This window comes from Geotrypetes seraphini, chromosome 18 (assembly GCF_902459505.1).
Source record: "Geotrypetes seraphini chromosome 18, aGeoSer1.1, whole genome shotgun sequence".
Lineage (NCBI taxonomy): Eukaryota > Metazoa > Chordata > Amphibia > Gymnophiona > Dermophiidae > Geotrypetes > Geotrypetes seraphini.
This window is the reverse complement of record NC_047101.1, coordinates 21,920,987-21,947,626: the sequence shown is the minus strand read 5'-3', so window position 1 is coordinate 21,947,626 and position 26,640 is coordinate 21,920,987. Positions and strand designations below refer to the sequence as shown.

The window sequence follows — 26,640 nt, the reverse complement described above, 5'->3', positions numbered from 1 at the left end:
TAAATCCCTATGGGTGTTGGGGCAATTACCGCAGCAGTCACTACTGCAACTTTGTAAAAGGAGCCCATAAGAACATAAAAACAGCCATGCTGGGTCAGACCAATGGTCCATCAAGCTCAGTAGCCCATTCTCATGGTGGCCAATCCAGGTCCCTAGTACCTGGCCAAAACCCAAGGAGTAGCAACATTCCATTCAGAATCTCAAAGAATAGTAAGATTTTGGAATCGCAGATTCTAGAACCACAAAGCGTAGTAACATTCCATGCTACCGATCCAGGGCAAGCAGTGACATCCCCCATTTCTTTCTCAATAACAGACTATGGACTTTTCTTCTAGGAAATTGTCCAAACCCTTCTTAAAACCAGCTACGTTATCCGCTCTTACCACAACCTTTGGCAACATGTTCCAGAGCTTAATTATTCTCTGAGTGAAAAAAAATTTCCTCCTACTGGTTTTAAAAGTCTTTCCCTGTAACTTCATTGAGCCCTCTGTCATCTAGGTTGTGAGAAACCTATTACTACAGCTTCAACGTCCACTGTTCTGTAAGGGCATATGTGAGAGGCATAGCATGAAAATGCAAGGGGTATACACTTGGGCAGGCCCACACTTACGCTTGTAACCTATAGAATTCAGGAAGTTACATATACTCTTGTCAGCTTATGTGTTGTGCCAAACTTCTGAACATTCTAGAATGTGCAGGTACAAATTATTCAAGTCATATTTTCTGGATGTTTATTATTTGTCAGAAAATATGTTTTAATAAAGTTATTTTTAACACGTTAGAAATTTTTTTGAAGTGTGGAAGCTGACTTTACATGTGCAAAATCGATTTTGCACACGCTTATGCGTATCTCTAGTAGATTCTGTGGATGAAATTGGATGATTTCACCTACCAAAGCCCTTCATTGCCTTGTGGAGTGCCTCTGCATCTTTGCTTGCGTCAAAGTCAGGGAAATCCTTCACAGACCCCCTGTATCTTCCACCCTGTAACAGCAGAAAGGACAGTAGGCAAACAAAAATACTGTATTCCTGATAATAATCTGTCATCAGCATTCAATACTCCTGTTAACATGTTTACAATCTGTCACCAGTGTTTTCTAAGAAAAGGGCCCTAAAAGAACAGGCCTGGTTTTTTTTGTGTGGGTCTTTTTCATTGGTCCTTACAGTACAAAGGAGAAATTTTGATAAGGTGCATCAAAAGAAAATAATCTGTAAAACTGGGCCTGAGTTCATTACATTGAGGAAAAGAATGTGTATAATTTTTTAAATATGTTTAATTTTACTTTCACAATAAAAATTTTGAATGCAAGGGAAGCCATCTTGTGACCACTGGGCCATAAAAGTTCCTGTTATTAATATATATGAAAGGTCACTTGGACACACAAAGTCAGAGGCGTGAAGAAAGTACAAGAGGTTTATTACAGCATGCCGGACTCTAGTGCAGTTAACAGCCTGCCTACTAGAGTGTTAGAATCAGGAAATGCATGGACTTTTATGCCCTTTTCACTAAACATATGCAAATTTAATATATGCAAAAACTACAATTTTCATTTGTTACTTCTATAACTTTCTACAATTATTATTGGTCCTAAGCCAGCACTTATGATAGGTTCAGGGATACAACTTATAGTCCTATAGGAAACTAGCTCATTTCTCTGCTTATCTAAATCTTACAGATCTAAATGTTACATGTACAGAAGGGCAGGGTACATCATGGCTCAAACTCTTATCTATTTAGCTTACAATGTGGTAAGGCAGGGACATACATTTTAGGCAGATGAGGTCAGTAGATTGTACACTGTTTTCAGCTATGTAGGCCAGAGCAATATTTTAAACAACAGTTAATCATTTCATGACCCTACATATACATAAATATCTCACTTTCAAACCCTCAGTTTGTAGTAGAAATGGTTCTTACATTACATTAGAGATTCTATTCTGCCATTGCCTTGCGGTTCAAGGCGGATTACAAAAGAATTACAGAAAACGTATTACAAGAAGAAGCTATCTGGTAATTTCTAGAGGAGATAAAGAGTCCTTCCTGTAAAAAAAAAAAAAAAAAAAGAGGATTCACCCATTAACTCTAACCTAACCCTGAGGGTAAGAGGAAGGACAGACACAGTCGGAACTGTACTGAGCTAGAATCAAGCTGCCATACCGTCCACCGCGCCACAGCCAAGAGTAGGAATGGGGAGCAATTGTGGCACCTCCATCTCCTCCCCTGTGCAGCTGCACCACTCACACAGCCCTTAGTAAAGCTCTGGATACACCAAATACTACAGCCTCTGTGTCTCAGCTTCCCTCTCAGATTTACTATTTTGCACATCACATAAGCAAGAGCTGTAATTTGTTTATACAGCTCACATTTTCCATCCTCCATCCGGTTATTGTCTACAGCAGCCTGGCCAAGCTCTGAAGGATCTCATGTTCCTGGAGTGCACAGTTTAGAATAATGTACTGTTTCTCTTCACATCGCTGTCTATAACCTGGCCTCTTTGGTCCCTGTGTCCCCTCCCTTACTCACTTTTTCTCTCTCGCCTGAGAAAGAACCAGAGGGACAGAGACCTGAACAAACAACAGAGAGAGGCTAAACGGATGCCAGTGCTAAAGGTGGACACAGATTTTCCTGGGTCTCTTAGCAAATCTTAGAATTGGGCTCCCATAGTCCCTAGCCACTTCCCACCTATTTTCACATATGATCTGACCAAAATCCAGCTCTCAAGGTGCTCCAGTACTAATCTAGTGCTCTGTTAATAAACAATACAGTACTCCCCTGAAATTCGCGGGGGTTCTGTTCCAGGAACCCCCGCGAATACGTTTTTTTGCCTGTCAAAAGGCAGGGGAAGCAGGAGAGGGCAGCTGGAGAGGCAGGAGAGGGCAACTGGAATGCCGGCGGGTAAAGAAAATCACTCGCGGTCTGCTCCGACCGCCTCTTCCTGTAGTAAAGTTGAGCTACACCAATCAAGAACTGCTTTGACACGCAGCTCCTGATTGGTGTAGCCCAACTTTACTACAGGAAGAAGCGGTCGAGCAGACTGCAAATGATTGAGTCCACGAACCGCAAATTTGCGGGGAAAACACTGTACATATGAGGAGATTTACTCAGGTAGATTTACCCTATGTACTTGTCCCAAGCTTTTTTGAGTTCAGATACATTCTTTATCTCCACCGCCTTCGCCAGGAGGCCATTCCACAGATTCGCCACCCTTTCCATAAAGTATTGCCTCTGGTTATTTAGTTCCGAGTCTGTCCTCTCATGGCCCACTCTTCTTTATAGAATCCTACTGCAAGTGACACAAAATGTGTTTGCATTTATAATTGGTGTATAAACCTACATTTATAGTTGGTATAAAATCCTACAAACCAACCTTAAACAGGTTTTGAAAAGCTTCCATGCATGCATGCGACATCATTACGTCACATCTGCGCAAGTGCAGATGACCTCCAAACGCGGCTCCAAGCATGAGAAGTTAGGGGCAGGGCTGAGGTGGAACAGGGCGTGACTTGGACGGAACATGGGTCCAGATTTTACAATAGTAAAACCTGGTAACCCTAGGTAAGAGAGTCCTTAAATGACCCATTTAAAATGGGCTTTCACATGCATTACTTAGGTAAACTACAAAAACCAAGAGATAGGTGCATTCTGATCTTCCAAACTCTTTTATGCTTTGAAGCTGGCTGAGCAGAACAAAGGAATACTGTTGTTGCTCTCTTCTTGGCAATCAGTCCTGGAAAGGGTTTGTTTTGAATCTATTCATTTTGTTTAAAAAACCTTTCCCGTGCTGACATCTTCACTGTTGGCCTTTCTCATCGCAATGTCGGTGTAATCAGTTGATTAGCTGAAGACCTTCCATTCCCCTCCCCCTCACTGATTTATACTTGTGTCTCTAAGGATTTAGCTTAAGCCCTGGAGATATAAATAACCCAGACTGAGTGGCAATAAATTCTCTGCATAGCTTTTTTTTTCTCCTCTTCATGTGTTGCTAACCTCGAGATTAGCGCTACACATTTCTCTGGTTTCTTATTTTGCCTATTCCATTCCTGAACCAGAATGAATCAAAATGCTTCACTACAGCTACCCTACATCTTATATAGGAAACAAACCATGGCTTCTCTCTCCTCATTTCATTGTTCTCTTTTCATCTTCTCCCTCTCATTTTCTTTCTGTTTCTGCCGCTTTCCATGATTCAGATTCAAGAAACTTTATTGGCACATCGATTTGTTTGTGTTACCATGGTAATATTATTACTCCTCGGAGAATTCTGTGCAAAACGATTTGAAAATTCAGCAAAATATTTTAGAAAATTCTACATATTTAAAAATTCTTCAGGAAATGTCACCATCCCAAGGCCTGAAATTCCCTCCTGCCTTTTTCCCTCCTCAGGCTCCGGCCTCCCATAACACACTCGACTTGCTCTGCCCCTCTTCCATCATCCCCGTGACACATTGTCATCTGGTTCTGCCCACTCCCCCTTACCACAATGTTGTCTTCCTCCATACTCATTTGTTCTGCCCCCCCCAACTTTCATAGCACACTCACCTGTTCTAGTCCCATAGCCTTGCACACATACTCTCTCTGCCCTCCCCCCATGGCATATTCACCTTGCACTGTCTGTCACCTCCCTTTCTTCTCATGGCATACTCAGCATCAATTGCTCTCCCCCCCTTCCTCAGAGATTGCATAGCAGAAAGAGAAGCAAGTGAATTGCTGCACATCAGATCACTTCCTCCTCCTCTGCCAGCTTAGATCTGACTGTTTAGGCGACCTACCGTAAATGGCTGTAGGGAGGCCCCCTTGCAGTTCACACAATCAGTCAGGTGTAAGCCAGCAGAGGAGGAAGGAAGTGGCTCAACATGCAGCGGTTCATTTCTTCCTCCTCCTGCCATGCAATCTTTGCAGGGGAGGAGAGAGAGGTCTAGGACAGACCTGATGATGGCTGTTTGGAAGAATTCTGCACATCCTGTGTGGGTGGGGAATTCTGCGCTGCGTTGCACATAATTCCCCAGGAGTATAGCATATAAAAGGGACCAAGTCACTGAGGTTTATTTATTTATTCAATTTTTTTAGGCCGTCTTCCCAAAAGAGCCCAGAACTGGTTACACGTTATACTATATACATAATATAGGTTTGTAATAACATAGTGGAGTAGGGACTTCAGATAAGGATAAGACATGCCATACATATTGTATTTGTCAAGCACCAAGAAAAATATGGCCAGACTCAAACCGATACAGAATACTGCGGTCAAACTAATTTATAGTCTGAAGAAATACACTTTATTGTGAGCTGCACTGGCTCCTAGCTGGCATATTCCTTATAGCGCCTTACAAGAATAGTAGAAAGTCACACGCTCTGTTCGTTTTTCCACCAGTTAAAGGATGCAAAAAGTAAGAAATATCTTGCCCAAACGCTGGCCTATCAGGCAGCACATCATGACAAAGATTTTCGGCATTTAATAATGAACAATGAACAATTTAGAACACAACTGAAAATTTTTCTTTTTTCAGAATTTTTTACGAATAATTCAGAACGCAGCTGAAAATTTTCTTCTTGCTAAAACTTCTGATCTAATATTTTTTATTGCATCTTTTTGATAACATTTTGTAAACTGCATAGAACTTTTTGGTTATGCGGTTTAGAAATTTGGTATTATGTTATGTTATTATGTTATTATTGTGAGTTAGTTATAAGATGGCTGGTGTAAGGACTTTAAATGAAGATAAGGCAATTTTAACAATAAGGGCACAGTCTTCTTTCAGTAGTAGGGCAATTTCTATACATAGTATGAAAAATCTGATATATGGATTGGGGCTGCCTCTTCATAAGATCATCGATTTGGATTATATTATAACTTGTAACTGAACGGGTTATAAGAGGATGCTGCATAAAATATTTCCATTCATGAGTTTAAAACTAGAGGGCTATATTATAGCTGAGTTATCCATTATTAAGAAAGGCCCAGGATGGAATGCTACTATATTGGACTTCAACTTTCTTTGCATTGAATTGAGAGGAATCTTTTTGAGGTTCTGTATTTCCTGTAGCAGTGGAAAACCTTCAACATTCTGGCTATACACCAGGAGTTTTACCCATGGCATCTTTCTGCCAGGTCATGCTAGGTTAATGACCTGGAACCTTTGTGAATTTAATGCTGAGGGCAAGGACGGGTCACCAGTAGCGTACCTAGGCTATGTGACATCTAGGACCAATTATTTTTTAACCCCCCCATATAAAAAAGGATTTGAGGAGCACCCCCTAGAAGCTGCACCCAAGGTGGAACCCCCCCTCCTTGGATTCACCACTACCTAAGGAAGGGGATTTTGGTTTCCAAAAGTTGTAAAAAAATGCATTCAAATTTATCCAATATAAGATTACCTTATTTCCATTTTCTATTTTTAAATGTTTAGCAATACAGCTACAATACTACTTTATTCTAAAGCAACAAAAAATATCATTTTTCTACCTTTTGTCATCTCTGGTTTCTGCTTTCCTCATCTTCTCTTCACTCTCCATTCCATCCAGCATCCGCCCTCTTTCTCTATCCCTTCCATTTTTCTCTTTCTGTCTCCACTCCTTCCCCCATGTTCTGGTATCTCTCTCTTCTCCTTTCCTTCCCTCCTTCCCACCCAAACTCACACCATGGTATGGCATCTGCTTCCCTTTCCCCATGCCCTGGGATCTCTGTCCTCCTTCCATCGCTCCCTCTTCCTCCATGCTCTGGCATTTCCTTACCTTCCTTTCTCTCCCTTTCTTCCTTCCCAATGGTCTGGCATCTCAGTCTCCTTCCCAGTCCCCTCCCACCATGCCCTGGCATCTCTCTCCTCTCCTTCCCTTTCATATCTCCCATCACTCCATGCTCTGGCATCTCCTCTCCTTCCTTTCACTCCTTCCTTCCCTTCCCGATGATCTGGCATCTGTCTCCCTCCCTTCCCTCCCCCCATGCCTTGGCATCTTTCTTCTCTCCTTCTATCCATCTCTCCCTCCATCTCCATACTATGGCATTTCCTTTCTTTCCTGTCCCTCCCTCCCTTCCCCATGGTCTGACATCATTCTCTCCTCTCCCTTCCATCCTTCCATTCCTTCTCCCTTACTCTCCCAATTGGATGGCTTTCTTCCTTACCCCTCCCTCCAATTGGGTGCACAGTGCAGCATTTCTCTACCCTCCACCCAATGGATAACTCTGCTTCTCTCATTGTCAGCAGCCTTCACAATTCACTGCTTTGCCTGAATCAAGCCTTCCTTTCTGTCAGGTCCCACCTACTTCCTGCTTCTGTGCAGGCAGGACCCGGCAGAAAGGTAGGCATGATGCAGGCAAAGTTGTAAAGGTTGAGACTGCCGCTGCCACTACCAGAAGGAGCACCCCCTTATGGTCTGCATCTTTCAGCTCTAACCATTCCCTATACACCATCATGCATCCTCCATTCACTCGATGCCAATCAGTAAGTTCTTCCAGGCCCCAGACAGACTCACTATGAATCTACATGACAAGCCACCTAAACTTTGGAGTTATCTTCCAGCTCATATTCATAGAGAAGCATCTTTTCCTAAATTTAAATATTTATTGAAAACATTTTATTTTCAATTGGCTTTTTAGTCTCTTTCTGTAGGGTGTTGACTCGGGGCACACGCTCTGGAACACTTTACTCTGGTGTACTAGTATGTTCTTGGCTGAATGTTTACCTGTCCTGTGCATTTAATGGAATTCATTTCTATTTCTATTTTGGGGTTTTTTTTTAATTGTACATCACACAGATCCATATATGTGGTATGCACAATACATCATGTTTTAATAAACACAAACATAATATACATTGTTTTATGCATATTTACATAACCTGGACCTGAACATTTACACCTACCTTTAAGGTAGTGCAAATGTCCACAATTGCAACATTCTGGATTAACCATTAAGCAAAATAGCACATGCCTAGGGCACCTTGGAGCTTTTTCCCCTAGCAATCATACCCTTACCCCTTTCACTGCCATCTGACATACCCATAATCCAAAATAAATTTCAATATTTTTCTAATCATTATAAATATATACGATGTTTTGCTTCATACAATAAATTATATAGGAAGGGCCAAGGGGCACCATTGTTGGGCTGTGCTTAGGGTATCACACCTAAATGATATGTACTTTTTTTAGCCGATATGCTAGTATTCTATAAAGGAAACCAGGCACCTTTATATAAAAGACACTGGACAGGTGGTCTCTAGGGAGTAAATTCAGGGGAGGGGATACTTGGAATGGGCAGACTTGGTGGGCTATAGCCCTTTTCTGCTGCTTTTTTCTATGTTTCTATGTGCCTAAATATAGGAAAAATATAGGAGCCATGTTATAGAAATGCCCTCTATTTGCTTTAGTCTGTCTATTTGTACCCTCAGCCCTGCATAGAGGACTTTGTAGTTTGCACAGTTGCAACACAAACAGGTGTCTGGAGACTCGGATTTTCAATGAGTGAGAGGAGGTGGATCTTTCACCTACCCTGGGTTTACGCTACCAATGATTCATCTTTGGAACAATTAAACTAAACTAAAACTTGAATTTATAGTCCGGGTCATCTTCATATAATAAAGCTCAACTCGGTTTACAGCAAATTAAAAAGTTAAAGAAATAAACAGAACTTACGAGTTTGAAAACAGCCAAGTTTTTAAGTTTTTGCGAAAGGATTGAAGTGAACCTAATTCTCTTAAGCTTAGGGGAATATTGTTCCATATTTCTGTTAGTTTAAATGAATAGGATTTCCCTAGTTTACCACTAGAAACAATACCTTTAAGGGAAGGAAAAGACAGTTTACGTTTTTGTATATTCCTGACCATTATTAAGAAATGTAAAGAGATGGCCAGATGGCAGCTGATTGAAAGAAATATTCTATATCTATTCTTCCTTTTCTTTTTAATTTTTCACCTCTTTTCTCCTTGCAGTGCCCTTATTTCTTCACCCTTACTCTCTTTGATCATCTGTGGCTAGTCCCTTAACCCTCTTATTCCACCTAGATATGTCCTTTCAGTACAGGCAGTATAGCACGTTTTAATTAACAAACATTCCCTTTCAATTATTTTTGATTCGTCTTCAGGTTATTGAGGCCAGAAGTGTGCCAGATTTTAAGGCCAGATGGGATAGACATGTGGGATCTATCCACAAAGATAGATAGGGAGGGTCACTGGAGTGGGCAGACTTGATGGGCCGTGGCCCTTATCTGCCGTCTATTTCTATGTTTCTATGTCTTTCACACTGCTTTTTTTTTTTTATTTTTTACTGTTCCTCTTTCTTTACTTGAAAAAAGTAAAATGAAATGGCCAACGTTTACTGACCACAAAACCAAAAGTTAGAACATTGACAAATAAGATCTATACCCAGCCTTTCCTTAGACACATACATCATCACACGCAATAATGCTTTATACACACAAGTCTTCATGTCTCTTCCATGGCAGACTAGAAAGCATTAAAAATAGTCCCTGATGTATTTCATTAACTGATCAATAAAAAGGACACGGTGCAGCCCAGACATGCCAAATTTTGATCTAGGTGCACTTTAGGATAATTATACAGACCAATGGAAACCACAAGCAGCAGACAGGATAGGCCACCAGGCGTTTGGCTTGACCAGCTCTTGTCCCAAACGGTATCAGCAGTTAGAGAGATTTAGGGCAGGTTGGAGATTTGTTTATTTGGCTTACCCAATCAATAGAGTGATTTATACCCCGATGCAAACCACTCAATGAAAAATTAGGTTAGTGGGTGCTAGCAATTACATCAAACTGCCTGACACAAGTCAAGCCCTTTCCATGTCCATGCTTAGTCCTCCTCACTAGAGAATGATACAATGACAAAATTAATCACCATTCCCGTCCCCACGGATAACCGCGGGAAACAATCTCATGTCATTTTTTCGTGTCTATCTCAACCTAAGTCCTTCTACACCAGCATTCTTCAATGCAAGGCTTGAGGGTCAGTTGCTGTGCACATTCAGACTTTGAGTCTTATTTGATCCAAGTATAGGCTAATGAAGCCATTGTGACATCACTGATGTGATTGGCTCATAGGCACTGGTGGAATGAGGCATTATGACATCACAATATCTGCTCTGGATACCAGAGACAGTCATTCTTTAGTGTCTTTCTCAACTTCAATCCTTCTACACCAGCATTCTTCAATGCAAGGCTTGAGGGTCAGTGGTTGGGCTCATTCATACTCTGATTCTTCCCTCTCTCCTTAAAGAATGACATGGAGATGGTTTCCCGACGGGAACGGTGATGAATTTTGCAACCATGTCATTCTCTACTCCTCACCCCTCTCCCTGTCATGTTTCTACAGCAGGGGTACTCAACCCAGCCCTCAGGACACCCAGGCAATCAGATATTCAGGAAACTTACAATGAATATCCATGAGATAGATTTGCATACAACGGAGGCAATGCATGCAAATTTCTGTCATGCATATTCGCTAAGAATATCTTGAAAACCAGTCTGGCCGGGTGTGCTCTGAGGACTTGTCATTAGACCATCTGTTCTACCATAATCATCTCAGTTGGTTCCAGTACCTTGGGCGCCATGCTGCTACTTTATCTGGATCCACAGGCAGAGAGAAGACAGCTGCAAAAGAAAAAAGAAAGCATTCATTAGTTTTCATTTTTGACAGCAAAGGGATTTACGCTTTCCCACATGCTTCCCACAATGTTCCCACACTGTTACAGTTCATAAAAGGGCTGAAAATGGCCTTGTTTCAGCGTTGTTTTGCCCAGCGATAGGCAAAAGGAGAGTATGACTTTTTTTATTTTTTTGGTTTTTAATTGGGGTTGGTGGGTAAGTTTTCAAGAGATTTTATTTTAATGATTGTTTATTGTGAGCTTCTATACCGCTACTAATGACTGGGGAGTCGATTCAGAGCGGTTTGCATGAGCGGAACCCAGGGGCAGTGATGCTCCTCACCTGCCCCCCCCCCCATGCAAGCACCCCCTTCCCTTTCTCCGTACCTTTTTAACTTTTCTGGCATGGCTGTATGCCCATGTCAATGTCAGCTTGCCCTCTGATATCACTTCCTAGACGCAGGTCCCGGAAGTGACATCAGAGGGAACGCCGATGCCGACGCGGGCGGCAATCTTGTGATGGGGAAGTAAAAAAGGGACAGGGGAAGGCAAGGGACACGTGGCAAGGAGATGAAGGGGGTGGAGAGGAGGAGGCTGCCGCACGCTTAGGAAGACCACGTCTGGGGTGGACCGCCCCGACCCTATGCCACTGCTGACGTCCATTAATTCCCTATGGACGCTGGAGCGATTACCTCAGCTGCAGCCGCTACTGTGACTTTGTAAAAGGGGGATTGATAAAAACCTGAAACCGAACACGGTATTCAAACTGAGTCCTCACCAGAGACTTATACAGATGCACTGAAACATAGAAACATAGAAATAGACGGCAGATAAGGGCCCACGGCCCATCTAGTCTGCCCACTTTAATGTCCCTCCCCTACCTTTGCCCTGTGAATAGATCCCATGTGCCGATCCCATTTGGCCTTAAAATCAGGCACGCTGCTGGCCTCAATCACCTGTAGTGGAAGACTATTCCAACGATCAACCACTCTTTCAGTGAAAAAGAATTTCCTGGTGTCACCTCGTAGTTTCCCGCCCCTGATTTTCAACGGATGCCCTCTTGTTGTCGTGGGACCCTTGAAAAAGAAGATATCTTCCTCCGCCTCGATGCGGCCCGTAAGATACTTGAACGTCTCAATCATGTCTCCCCTCTCTCTGCGCTCCTCGAGCGAGTATAGCTGTAATTTGTCAAGCCGTTTTTCGTATGGTAGATCCTTGAGTCCCGAGACCATCCGGGTGGCCATTCTTTGCACCGACTCCAGTCTCAGCACATCCTTGCGATAATGCGGCCTCCAGAATTGCACACAGTATTCCAGGTGGGGCCTCACCATGGATCTATACAATGGCATAATGACTTCCGCCTTACGACTGACGAAACCCCTTCGTATGCAGCCCATGATTTGTCTTGCCTTGGACGAAGCCTGCTCCACTTGATTGGCAGACTTCATGTCCTCACTGACGATTACCCCCAAGTCTCGTTCTGCTACCGTTTTTGCTAGGATCTCGCCATTAAGGGTATAAGACTTGCATGGATTCTGGCTGCCCAGGTGCATAACTTTGCATTTTTTGGCATTGAAGTTGAGTTGCCATGTCCTAGACCATCGCTCCAGTAGGAGTAGGTCGTGCATCATGTTGTCGGGCATTGAATCTTCGTCTGTTGTGCATTTGCCCACTACATTACTCAGTTTGGCGTCATCGGCGAATAATGTTATTTTACCTCGAAGCCCTTCTGCCAAGTCTCTTATAAAGATGTTGAATAGGATTGGGCCCAAGACTGAGCCCTGTGGTACTCCACTAATCACCTCCGTCATTTCGGAGGGGGTGCCGTTCACCACCACCCTTTGGAGCCTACCTCCAAGCCAGCTCCCAACCCATTTCGTCAATGTGTTACCTAATCCTATAGAACTCATCTTGCTCAGTAACCTGCGGTGTGGTACGCTATCGAATGCTTTGCTAAAGTCCAGGTACACGATGTCCAGGGACTCCCCAATATCCAGCTTCCCTGGATCTTTCTGTGATTCCTTTCCATATTCCCTCAAGTATCCTCTAACTTTTGCCATGGCTTTAATCTACTTGCAATCAGATAAAATTGGAGTTCAAGGAGATGGAAAATTGTTTGTGTTTAAATAATAATAATAATCATAACTTTATTCTTCTATACCGCCACAATCTTGCGACTTCTAGGCGGTTTACATTCAAGAGAGCTGGACATTCAGCGAGTTACAATATGCAGATAGTCAGAGGAAATATAGAGTAGAGAAACTTTAAGAAAGCAGAAATGTAAGCTATACAGTTAATATATAAAATATACAGTTTGCTAGGAAATTTCCGAGAGGACCTGTTAGGAAAAGGTCGCGAATTACAGAAAAATACAGCGAAAATTTCAATCTACAGCGTAATTACAATATACAGTGAAAAATACAAAATATACAGTGAAAATTACAATATACAGTGAAAATTACAGTATATAGTTCGTTAAGGATTTTCAGTGGGGACATATTAGAAGACAGGTCCTGAATTACAAAATACGATTTGGTTAGGATTTAGAGGGGGCATATTTGGAACGAGAAAAAAAAAAAAAGAAAAAAGTTCTTTATTCAACTGTTCGGTGAAGATTCTGTTTAGGTGATATATCTGTCGAATAAGGAAAACAAGAGGGCAAAGCATGTGGAGCTTTGTTTATAATATTCTTTCCAACCCTTCTACATGTGTGTATCTCTCTGTTGTGTGTTCTGCATGCACTATATGCGTTGTGGTCTGTGATAGGTAGCTGAGGGCGGTGGTACAGTTTGCAGGGGTATTTTTTTGGGTGGAGGCAGTTTATAGGGTGGTGGGGCAGTTGCCGAGGCTATTTGTGGAGGGAGGGGAAGTCTGCGAGATTGTGAGGCAGTTGTGGGGTAGTTATTCAGGATGCAGTTTGAAGCTAGGGCAGTGGCAGAGCTATGGAAATTTTGTGGGAGTAATTTTTGGCAATAGGGGGAAGTAATCAAGGGAGTATTTTCTGGGATGTGTAGAGTGGAGGAACAGTTGGTGAGGTAGTTATTAGGGATGGGAAAATGTGCAGGATGGTAGTTTTTGTGGGTGGGGCAGTTTGTGGGTGGTAGAGCAGTTGTGGGGGGGGGGTCTTAATTTTGGGCAGCTGCAGGTGGTATTTTCTGGTTGGGGACATTTATGTTGTGATAGTATTTGGAGTGGGGCATTCAGGGTTAGATTTTGAGGTAGGGCTGTTAGTGAGGTGGTGGGGTAGTTAGGGACAATTCATTAACCTGGGCACCGACATTTACACATGTGCATACAAACATGTGTACAGCTCAGCATACAGGAGAGTGTGGAGCAGTGGTTAGTTACAGCTTCAGCACCGAAGTTGTGGGTTCAAATCCTACATTGCTCCCTGTGACCCTGGGCAAGTCACTTAATTCTCTGATCCATTAAGCCATGTTTGTCTAAGTATTCCGTAATTTTATTCTTTATAATAGTTTATATTATCTTGCCCAGAACTGAAGCCAGTTTTACTGATCAGTAATTTCCCGGATTACCTCTAGAACCCGGTTCATAGACAACCCCGCGAAAGACAAAGGTGCGCGCCAACAACTGAGCGTAAGATGGAGGCCTGCGCCGAAGAAAATTACAGTTTTTAGGGGCTCCGACGGGGGTTTTTGTTGGGGAGCCCCCCCAGTTTACTTAATAGAGATCGCGCCGGCGTTGTGGGGGTTTTGGGGGGTTGTAACCCTCCACATTTTACTGTAAACTTAACTTTTTCCCTAAAAACAGGGAAAAAGTGAAGTTTTCAGTAAAATGTGGGGGGTTACAACCCCCCACACACCCCACAACGCGGCGCGATCTCTATTAAGTAAAGTGGGGGGGTTCCCCCCCGCCCCCCCATCAGAGCCGTAAAAACAGTACTTTTCAGCGGTGCGCGCCTCCGCTGCGCTCAATTGTCTGGGCGCGCCTTTGTCCCGGCGCGCTTTTGACCTGACACCCTAGAACCCTTTTAAAAGATTGGCATTACATTGACTACCCTCCAATTTTCAGGTACTATGGATGATTTTAACAACAGGCTACAGATCACTTACAGAAGGTAAGCAATTTTATGTTTGAGTTCTTTCAATAACCTGGGGTGTACTGTATACTAGAGAAAGACACGGGGACAAATTTTTCCTCATCCCCGCAGGAACTCATTTTCCCGTCGAGTTCTTTTCCTGTCCCTGCCCCATTCCTGTAAGTTCTATCCTCTTCTGCACAAGCCACAAGTACTTTAAAATCATAAGTAGCAACATTCTAGAGCTCAGACTGTGATATCATAATGCCTCATTCCACCAATGCCTGAGCTCCGTCCTCATCTGCACAAGCCTCAAACACTTTAAAATCATAAGCAGCAACATTCTAGAGCTCAGACTGTGATGTCATAATGCCTCATTCCACCAATGCCTGAGCTCCGTCCTCATCTGCACAAGCCTCAAACACTTTCATATCATAAGTAGCAACATTCTAGAGCTCAGATTGTGATGTCATAATGCCTCATTCCATCAATGCCTAAGCTCCATCCTCATCTGCACAAGCCTCAAACACTTTAAAATCATAAATGTTCGAGGCTTGTGTGGTTAAGGCAGAGCTTACAGCAGGGCAAAAGTCCGGTCCTTGAGATTTACTGGCAGGCCAGATTTTCAGGATATCCACAATGAATATGCATGAGAGAGATTTGCCTGCACTGCCTTCTTGGTATGCAAATCTCTATCTCATGCATATTCATTGTGGATATCCTGAAAACCTGGCCTGCCAGTAGATCTCGAGGACCGGACTTGGGCTTCCCTGTCTTACAGGAATGGGGCAGGGGCAGGGATAGGGACTCACAAGGATGGGACGGAGAAATTGAGTTCCTTGCGGGGATGGGAAAAAATTTGTCCCCGTGTCATTCTCTCATAGTGTATAACATCTCTACCAGGTGATTCACCACTTTTTAACTTGTCAGTTTGGCTTAGTACGTCTTTCATGTTCACCAAGATTTCTTTCAGTTCCTCCACATCATCACCCTTGAAAACCATTTCTGGTTCAGGTAGATCTCTTACATCTTATGTAAAGACCAAAGTAAAGAATTACCGTATTTTCGCGGATATAACGTGCGCGTTATACGCGTTTTTACCTACCGCGCATACCCCTCGCGCGTTATATGCCTGAGCGCGGTATACAAAAGTTTTTGTGCATATCATCGTGATTTCTGCGCGCTATACCCGTGTGCGCGTTTTACACGGGTGCGCGTTATATCCGCGAAAATACGGTAATTCAGTCTCTCCACTATGACAATGTTCTCCCTCAGTGCCCCTTTTGCTTCTTCATGATCTAACGCAGTGGTTCCCAACCCTGTCCTGGAGGAACATCAGGCCAATTGGGTTTTCAGGCTAGCCCTAATGAATATGCATGAAGCAAATTTGCATGCCTATCACTTCCATCATATGCAAATCTCTCTCATGCATATTCATTAGGGCTAGCCTGAAAACCCGATTGGCCTGGTGTTCCTCCAGGACAGGGTTGGGAATCACTGGCTTAGACCAGTGGTTCCCAACCCTGTCCTGGAGGAACACCAGGCCAATCGGGTTTTCAGGCTAGCCCTAATGAATATGCATGAAGCAAATTTGCATGCCTATCACGTCCATCATATGCAAATCTCTCTCATGCATATTCATTAGTGCTAGCCTGAAAACCCGATTGGCCTGGTGTTCCTCCAGGACAGGGTTGGGAATCACTGATCTAACGGTCCAACAGATTCCTTCACAGGCTTTCTGCTTCTGATGTACCTGAAAAAGTTATTACTGTAAGTTTTTGCCAATGTGGCAAATTTCTCTTCATATTATCTTTTAGCCTTCGCTGTCAATGCTTTGCTGCTAACGTGTCAGTGCTTAAGTTGCATTTTATGTTCTTCATTGCGATCCTTTTTCCATTCTTTGAAGGATGTTCTTTTGGCCCAAATTAAAAAAAAAAATAGCCTAGCAAGACAAAGAAGAGGGAAACTGAAAAAAGAGAAGAGGATAGAGAACAAGAAGCAGAAACATAAAAATGAGCCACATGGTTTAGTCAGAGTGTTTCAAATGAATGAATCCATTCTGGTTTACATTATACCTTAACTCCCAGCAATCCCCCACCCCCTCTTCCTCAGCTAAAATTCCCTTTTATGGAGTCTGATTTTTCATTTCACACGTTGGTGGAAAATTCAGCTGTGGCAAAGCTCCCAAAGCGCACAGATCAACCCAAAAGCTCTCATTAAACTCCGAGTAGCGAGCCAGCTGTAAGATAAGACAGGAATGTGAAATCACTGAGCCATCCACATACGGAGAGAAAAGCTGAACAAGGTTCATTAGTTTTTTTTCAGTCCTACTACAGCAATCAGGCCCGAGGAGAGGGGGGTGCAGGAGGTACATCGCTCCAGGGCCTATGAAGCTCAAGGGGGCCCAATGAAGCCCAAGAAACATCACGATTGTTAGAAATAAATAATAATATACACACGTACATGTGTGTAGAGTTTTGTATAAGGTCCCACACACCTTCTTTGTACCGGGGCCCGGATTTTCTCTCGGCGGCCCTGACAGCAAGGCCCAGGTCTTAGCTTGAATTTGCAGATGCAGCTCCTGCAGTGCAGGTCAGCAGAGGCTGGGGCATGTTGCAGTGACCCTCCATTTTCTCACAAAAAAAAATCATCAAGATGGTGGCAGTAGTTTCCTGCTCTGCCTTCTCTCTCTCTTCCTCTGCTCTTAGCAGGACATTCTTTGGGCCGTCCTGGCAGCTGCTAGAAGCAAGTTCCTTATTTTGCCCAGAGCCCGTGCCTCTTCTGCACATTATCACAGATCTGCACAGTTCTTAGAGGTCTGTGCCGAAGATAAAAGGCATGATGGGGGAAGGGAGAAGAGAAATAATGACATGAAAGAAGTAGATTGGTGCTTTGTGTTCAAAGGCCACCTTAGAGGAAAGATGTACTAATTCCTGCTATGCCCTTACCATCTATCCTGAGGATAGGGATTCAAAATCCTACTCTCATCAATATACCCATGGTACTGGCTTGCTTCTCTTCAAATACCTTCATTTTGGATCATATAGCATACTCCAGTGGTTCCCAACCCTGTCCTGGAGGACTACCAGGCCAATCGGGTTTTCAGGCTAGCCCTAATGAATATGCATGAGAGAGATTTGCATAGAATGGAAGTGAAAGGCATGCAAATTTGCTCCATGCATATTCATTAGGGCTATCCTGAAAACCCGATTGGCCTGGTAGTCCTCCAGGACAGGGTTGGGAACCACTGGCATACCCCTCTTTTAATCAAGAGTTTATATAGTTGACTGAAGTTGAATTATTATTTTCCTTATTCAAGAAGAGTCAGATACACAATTCAGATGACATATTTTCAAGACCAATTCACATCACATATAATGCTATTCAATGAAGCATTGACAGACAGAGCTGCCACGTCATCCATCCCAGGAGGGAGACTTTTTTGGGCGCTCCTGGTTTTAAACTTATATCCCAAAGCAGTGTGGTATTTGTAGTCCATGATTCTGTCCATTCAAATCAGTGCTACAGGTCCCATAATGCACCAGGATGAGGTTGGCAGCAATCCAGAACTGGCCGAAAAAGGTCTCCTGTGCATTACCATAATTCTACTGCCCTGCTGCATAGCTCAGGATGGTCTCTAGAGCAGGGGTGTTAAAGTCCCTCCTCGAGGGCTGCAATCCAGTCAGGCTTTTAGGATTTCTCCAATGAATATGCATGAGATCTATTAGCATACAATGAAAGCAGTTCATGCAAATAGATCTCATGCATATTCATTGGGGAAATCCTGAAAACCTGACTGGATTGTGGCCCTCGAGGAGGGACTTTGACAACTGTACTCTAGAGCAGAGGTTTCCAACCCTGTCCTGGAGGACCACCAGGCCAGTCGGGTTTTTGGGATTGCCCTAATGAATATGCATGAGAGAGATTTGCATATAATGGAGGTGACAGGCATGCAAATCTGCTCCATGCATATTCATTAGGGCTATCCCAAAAACCCGACTGGCCTAGTGGTCCTCCAGGACAGGGTTGGGAACCACTGCTCTAGAGCAGTGATTCCCAACCCTGTCCTGGAGGAACACCAGGCCAATCGGGTTTTCAGGCTAGCCCTAATGAATATGCATGAGAGAGATTTGCATATGATGGAAGTGATAGGCATGCAAATTTGCTTCATGCATATTCATTAGGGCTAGCCTGAAAACCCGATTGGCCTGGTGTTCCTCCAGGACAGGGTTGGGAACCACTGCTCTAGAGTATATCTCTCTTTATCTGCTTAGCAGAGTTTCAAGGGAACTGGAGCAACAGAACCAGGGCCACAGTCATGTAGTTTCAACACAGGTCCACCCTTGGCGATAACAATGTACCCAGTCTAAGACTGGAGATTTTGGGACAGTCCTGGATTTCTGATCACCCTATCATTGAGCATTATGGGACTCACAGCACTGTGCAGGATCAGGCACTACAAATCCCACAGTGCTTTGGGATATAAGTTCTCTTATATATACTGATATTTCTCAACATTTGCTTATTTCTGATCTGAAGAAGAAGGGGTTATCTTCAGAAGCTAATCATAAATGCACTGTTAATCCAATAAAACAGGTATTAACTTATTTCCTTTATTTTATTTCTATATATATTACAGCCACCACACCATTTCACTCAGGTCATAAGTTCAAAACCAGGAGTGGCTAGCCTGGACCTGGGTAACATCTTTAAATGTATGTCAGAAATTTTTGACTGCACCAGTTATATGGGGGAAATGTGCTATTTCAGAATCTCAAAGCACAAGTTTGGGTAACTTTTGAATTTAAAAGTGATAAGACTGAAGCAAGATAGAGGTGATGGACAATGTTTGGGGTTTTTTGTATGTTTAATGACTACGAGTATGTCTGATGTCTGTCAATGATAAATTTATTGTTTTAATGTGTATGATACTGTGACTCCACCTGCCCTTGAACTGAAGAACCGGTATGCAGCCCTGGAAGTGGAGGAGATGAGAGCATTCCAGGGAGAGGAAGGACCAAAGCTCGAAATCTCCAGAGTTGCTGGACCACTAGGAGGAGAAAGGTGATGGTGGTGGTGGTTGGTAATTCCCTTCTGAGGGGTACAGAGGCATCCTTCTGCCGATAAGACATGGGAGGTACGCTGTCTGCCTGATGCCAAAATCCAAGATGTTACAGAGAGGTTGCCGAGACTCACCAAACCAACATGGAAGCTGCTCCTCCATGTTGGCGCTGATACTGCTAGGTACCCCTCCGAACATATCAAAAGTGACTGTGGCTCTAGGAGAGAAAGTGATGCAGTCAGATGTGCAGGTGGTATTCTCTTCGATCCTCCCTGTCGAGGGTAAAGGCCAGGGCAGCGAAGCTCACATCCTGGAGATGAATGTGTAGCTGTGTGGATGGTGTCGTCGAGAGTGTTTCGGCTTCCTGGACCATGGGACGATTTTCCAAGGGCTGCTGAGCAGGGATGGTGTGCATCTATCAAAGAAGGGAAAGAAGTCTCTTCGGCAGAAGGGTTGGCTGATCTACTGAAGACTTTGAACTAGAAGCATTGGGTCAGGGTGATCAAAGCCCCCAAGTAAGTGAATCACTAAATTCCTCTACACAAATGGGGAAAAGGGGGCAATGTCTGGAAAGCAGTCTACTAATGCTAGAAGTATGGGAAGCAAGGTTCTGGATCTAGAGGCTGTGATGGAAGAGGCAGAGTTGGATTTAGTGGCAATCACAGAGATGTGGTTCATGACTGCGATATTGAACCAGGAAAGACAGGGTAAGATGAAAAGGAGGGGGAGGGTTGGCGTTATATGCTAAAGATCATATTAAAGCCACACAATTGCAGGATCTGCAGGGTATGGAAGAGGCACTGTGGGCAGTGTTCCCGCTAAGCTGCGCTGGCGTGCGCTGGCGCACAAAATATTACATCGCAGCGCACAAGTTTCACGTCACAGCGCACACTCGAGCGGAGGTGAGAGGAAGCGGCGGCGGTCTGCCCTGATCGCCTAAGATGCAGCAGCGGCGGCATCCCCGTAATTTACGGGGATCATGAAAGGAGCCGCCGCTGCTGCATCTTAGGCGATCAGGGCAGACCGCCGCCGCTTCCTCTCACCTCCGCTCGAGTGTGCGCTGTGACGTGAAACTTGTGCGCTGCGATGTAATATTTTGTGCGCCAGCGCACGCCAGCGCAGCTTAGCGGGAACACTGACTGTGGGTCAAACTGGAAAGAGGGAATGGAAAATGTATTTACATTGCTGTGATAGAGGGGAGGGGGGATGGGAGGGGAACTGATTATATTGTTGAAAATGTTATTTCCTGACTGGTACTACTGTTTGTATTTGCTTCTTACTGCTGGAATAATAAAAATCATTTAAACATACATTGCTGTGATATACAGGTCTTCAGTGAAAGGAAGTGGTTTTATTAAGGGAATAGTGTATAGTCTGCATTCTTTGGGTTGGATTCAGTAAATTCAGCTCTTCTACAAAGGATGCTCCAGGAGGCGCCCGGGGTGCTGGTGCTTGGCATCACCATGCCATGCATCCCCCCCCCTGCACTCTTCCCTGCCACAGCCAGCCCCTGCATCCCTTCACCTCTGTGCGCTCCCCCACCCCAGCATACCTCTTCAGATGATTGCAGGCAGCGAGCGTCGCCTATAACCTGCTGCTCATGCCTCAACTCTCCCTCTGACATCACTTCCCGAAGCTGCTTGCAGCCGGCAATCATTCGAAGAAGCAGGTGGGTGGGCGGAGAGGAGGGGGAAAGTGCCCAGGGCGGTCTACACCCCCCTCGCTGCGCCACTGCTGCAGCTTGAACCCTGAAACCTGGCGTATATCCCGGTGTGCAAAGTGAGCGCGGATTCCTGGAATTCTGTAACACTGTGTGCATTTTGGGGGGGGGAAAATGCCCTTGACCCGCCGATGCCCCGCCCCTGGCCCCGCCCCCTTCTGGGTTGCATACTATGGGATTTGGGCCCCCAGGCTTCTAGAATACATCCAATTGTTGATGTTAATTGACTCATTAATTGCACTTCTGGGGATCTTGCCCGGATTTGGGGGTGGATATTTGAGCAGCCTTTATAGAATTTGAGGTTTTTCAGTGCCTTCTCTTTGCATCCTCTCTTCAGCGCGTAGGATTTGCAGCACAGACGCAGCGGCAGCAGGACTGTTTCCTGGACTGATTGTATTTCCATTTCTAGCTTTCTTTTCTCTATATTATTATTTGAATGTTGCACACCGTTTGGATCAGTGGTTCTTAACCTGGGTTCAACCGAACCCCAGGGGTTCGGTGAGTCAGTCACCTCCGACTCATAAAGCGCTTCGGTCACGTTCAATCATCTATCAGTTATTCAGTGATTTTGATCAAGATTTAATCTATCAATCTGTAACTAACGCCTTGTATACATCAATCAATTCCTGATCAAAATTTGTGATTTAACTGATAGATGATTGAACGTGACCGAAGCGCTTATGATTCGTGATGATACGCCCCCGCTTGTCCATAATTGGCTGCAGGTGATCACGCAACATCGCTTGGCCTATCTGTGCTGCAGGGGATTTGATGCGCACAATAGTCGAATTGTAACTGTTGTGATGGTACCTCGTGTGATACCTATCTTAATATTTTAATCCCTTACTAACTATGTCGAGCAAAATACGAAAGTGGTCGGAACGTGATGGGAGTCAGCGTCCTAACTGCATTATTATTCGAAATATAGGAGAACTTTTTTGTTTTCAAAATTGATATTATTTTTTTCTCTCACTGTATACCTATGTTTTGAATTTGTAAAAATCATATTTTATTTTTCCAATAAAGAAGGGTTCGGTGAACACGCATATGAAACTGGTGGGGTTCAGAACCTCCAACAAGGTTAAGAACCACTGATTTGGATGGTCTGAGAAACTGTAATGCTTCATTTCTGAAACATTTTGGCCTCCAAATTCATGAAACAGTTTCTTTTTCCCTCTTCTGTTCTATTCAGGCATTTAATCTCCCCCCCCCCATACATGGTTTAAGAGCCGTTTAAAATCAATCTAAATATTTAATGTTCAAACCTGCTTCACATGCAATAAAAACAGTCTCAAGAAAAATAGAAAAAATTCATTTAGGGCTCTTTTTTACAAAGCCTGGTAGTGGCTTCTGCTACATTAATTGATCCGAAGGATGTAGGGATTTAACGACGGGTGAAGTATATGCCCATGAGGCAGCCGCTTTGTAAAAAAAAATGGGGGGGGAGCGAGGGGCGGGGGGGTAATCACTAGCCCCCCTTTTTTTCAAAGCCCATTAAATCTCTATGAGCATTGGAGCGATTAAAACATCAGCACAGTGGCTACCGCAACGTTGTCAAAGAATCCCTAAGTTTCTTCTGTTGGCTCAAAGAATTGCATTATTTTCAATAAATGCAAATTTGAGCCCCCCAGTACTAGGATATGTAAAACCTATTTGTAGATGCCCTTATCTGTTCTTTTTTTGGGGGGAGGGGATTCAGATGTTTTCTTTCCCCATTTGCTCTCAATTGTTCTGCCTTCTCGATTGCAGTCCTTGAGGGCTAGAAGCAGAAAGCTCTCCCGAACTCGCACCCCTGGAGGACCACCAGGAACCACCACTGCAACACCCATCCCCGAGGACAGACTGCACCATCTTGAGTGCCACAGCCAGGTCTCTGCAGGGCTGAACAGACATTTTTTTTCCCTCCTCATTTTTAAGGGATTCCTCTCTCTTATTTATTTAATTGCATAGGCAATTTGCTACATGTAAACTAGGGGTGTCCAACCTTTTGGCTTCCCTGGGCCGCATTGGCCCAAAAAAATGTTTCTGCGGCCGCGCAAACACTGCAGCAAGACAGAGGAGGGAGCCAGCAAGACGGTAAACACCCAGGGGCAGCAGTGGAAAACACTGCATCGCCCTCGACCGGGGCCGCACAAAATACTTCACAGGGCCACATGCGGCCCTCGGGCCACAGGTTGGACACCCCTGATGTAAACGAAAACCTGCTTGTGCGACCTATTTTTTGATTAATTTACTTTTGGACCACGAATAAAAGGGTGTGAACTCAAATGAAATAACCACTGTTAAAGTCTCGTAACTTATAAAGGGGGGGGGGATGGAATCTGACAGCCAATTTTGTTTTCGGGAGTTAAGACGTATTTTCAGCTTTCCCATTCAGCGAGGCAGCTCAAACAGGTCAGACTGTGCTACTACTCATAACTATTTCGATGCATCTCTCACTTGAATGCCTATTTCAGTTCCAGGAGGCGTGGTGCAGTGGTTAAAGCTACAGCCTCAACACCCTGAGATTGTGGGTTCAAGCCCACGCTGTCCCTTCTGGCCCTGGGCAAATCGCTTAAATCCTCCCATTACCCCAGGTACATTAGATAGACTGTGTGCCCACCAGGACAGAGAAAAATGCTTGACTGCCAAAATAAATCCATGTAAACCAGGGATCTCAAAGTCCCTCCTTGAGGGCCGCAATCCAGTCGGGTTTTCAGGATTTCCCAATGAATATGCATTGAAAGCAGTGCATGCACATAGATCTCATGCACATTCATTGGGGAAATCCTGAAAACCTGACTGGATTGCGGCCCTCAAGGAGGGACTTTGAGACCCCTGAACCATTCTGAGCTTCCCTGGGAGAATGGTTTGGAAAACTGAATAAATAAATAGTGTGAAAAGCTTCAGGCTCTGAGAGCTGGTATTGTGACACCATAATGCCTCATTCCACCAATGCCTAAGAGCCAACCTCATCAGTGATGTCACAATGACTTGCTTGTCCTATACTTAGCTCACTTTTACTACGTTTTGATTTCTAGAGTGGCGCAGTGGTTAAAGCTACAGCCTCAGCACCCTGAGGTTGTGGGTTCAAACCCAGGCCGCTCCTTGTGACCTTGGACAAGTCACTGAATCCCCCCGTTGCCCCAGGCACATTAGGTAGACTGTGGGACAGACATGGAAAAATGCTTGAGTCCCTGAATAAATTCATGTAAACCATTCTGAGCTCTCTGGGGAGAACAGTCCAGAAAATTAAGGAAATGATGAAAGCAAGTGGACTAAACTATTGGTTTTTAGGATTAGGTTAGAAACATAGAAAGATGACGGCAGAAAAGAGCGATAGCCCATCAAGTCTGCCCACTCTACTGGCCCACCCATGCGGGAGGCATGGTTTTTATGTCTCTATTTCAGAATGCCAAATGCTTCCTAAAGCACGGACCTCTCCGCTGAATATCTGCCAGTTTCTTTGGTGGGGTTTTGTCTCTTTAATGGGATCGGGCCTTTGACATTTGCACGGAATACTGGGCACAAGGCTGATCAACCCTGGCAGGGATCTGGGTTTAAAAATAGCCCCTCCTGTTCCCTCCATGCTTTCTCCGAGAAACGGCCATCTGTTTTCTGAGGCTGTGATGTTGGCAGTCTCACAGCCTCTGGTTCCCTCCCCTCCAATATGGAGTATGTTACATATTTGACGAGAAAGAAGGTGGCAAATGATTTAAAAAAAGACAGCTTATATCCACACTGCAAGAGAGCAGGCAAGATCGCCTTAAAAGAGCCTATGATCACCTCTTGGAGGTTCGTATGAAAGATAATATGGAAGGAATTAGGGTCTTTCCGTTTACCTTTTCAAACCGCTACAAAATGGGGTGGGTGGGGGGGGGGCCTGCCTATATGCTGACAGTGACGTTAAAGAAGCCCCCGCCAGCTGCAAGACTGATAACTGTCCGGAGAGACACACCCAAGCTCTCTGAAGGGAAAGAGTTAAATCTAGCCCCCCATTTGCTCTAAGATCTGCGCCAGGACGCGCAAGATTTTGTTTTTCAAAATAGTCATCCAAAAGCCGCGCATCTGCAGCCCCACTAGTCCGACTGCGGAAGTGAATTTTACCCGGACCCTGAACCTTCCCACCACTGATTGAGAAAGGGGGTTCACCTCCCGCCCCTACATTCTAAGGGGGGGGGGGAGGGGAGGAACCTCAGATTTTTAAGGACGTGCGGTTTTAGATCCAAAAAGGAGCTTAACGAGTCTTGCCCGCGCTGTGCTTTCGTCAAAAAGGAGCTCCAGATGTACTTACCCGAGCGAGCTGGGCTTGCCGATAGAGCAGGGGTGCGGAGGCGAAGAGCTTCTCCTTCTCGCCCGGCTGCAAGGAGGACAAAGAGGCAGAGCTCCGGGCGCTGCAGCTGTTGCCCTTCTTCCCTGGAGTGATGTCACATGCCGCAGCCCTAGTGCTGGTCCTCCAGCGCTCTCTTCTGTCCTGAGCCAAATTCTCATTCATTTCCATAGCACCAGAATTTGCTCTCTGTTCCCCTCCCCCCCCCCCTCCCAAATCGAGGAACTTTTCTATACACCCAACACCATCTTTTCTGCTACAGCCCCTGGAATGCTCTGCCTGGAAGAATCCCTCGACTAGTTAAAAAAAAAAAAAAAAAAAACCACAACTCAAAACCTTCCTATCGGATCAAAACCCAAGAGAATGAATGCGGAATGTTTGGGGTTCAGCAGTTCATTTAATAAAGTGTGGAGTAGAGGTCTGCACGGGAACGGGGATTGCGGGAATCCTGCGGGGGTCCCGTGGGAATCCCCCCTAACCCACGGGACTCCCACAGGGACCCCCCCTCTAGCCCACAGGACTCCCACGGGGACCCCCTTCTACCTAACGGGACTCCCACAGGGATGGAAGGCTTTGGAAGCAGGGTTCGTCCATATAATATAATGGACACGTCAGCCTTAGTAAAAGAGGGGGTTTATAAGTGATTTACCTGAACAGAAAACAAAAAAAGGGTTCCACCAAAGAGATTCCACAAGGAAAACAGCAGCGCAAACACAAAAGAAACTGTGGAATTGATGATCCTGTTAGAAGTAATTGCTGCTTTTTATGGGGACGGGTGGGGATGGAGGTAATTCCTTGCGGGGATGGGTGGGGACGGAGAGGATCCTGACAGGGACGGGCGGGGACGGGCGGGGACGGGCGGGGACGGGTGGGGCGGAGAGGATTCTGGCGGGATCGGGTGGGGACGGAGAGGATCC

At 44.6% G+C, this 26,640-nt stretch overlaps 1 protein-coding gene across 2 annotated transcripts in view; it reads right to left on the bottom strand.

The window, feature by feature from the left end:
• The window catches only part of ANXA6 (annexin A6), a 96,958-nt gene extending 71,149 nt beyond the window's left edge, over window positions 1-25,809 (bottom strand). For both annotated transcript variants that reach the window (XM_033927135.1, XM_033927136.1), the window contains exons 1-3: window positions 25,688-25,809; window positions 10,549-10,600; window positions 893-983 (exon numbers count right to left, since the gene is read on the bottom strand). In XM_033927135.1, coding sequence (XP_033783026.1) covers window positions 893-983; window positions 10,549-10,560 — 103 coding nt within the window. In that variant the 5' untranslated portion in view covers window positions 10,561-10,600; window positions 25,688-25,809. The remainder of the gene's footprint in view (window positions 1-892; window positions 984-10,548; window positions 10,601-25,687) is intronic.
• Between the last annotated feature and the right edge of the window lie 831 nt (window positions 25,810-26,640).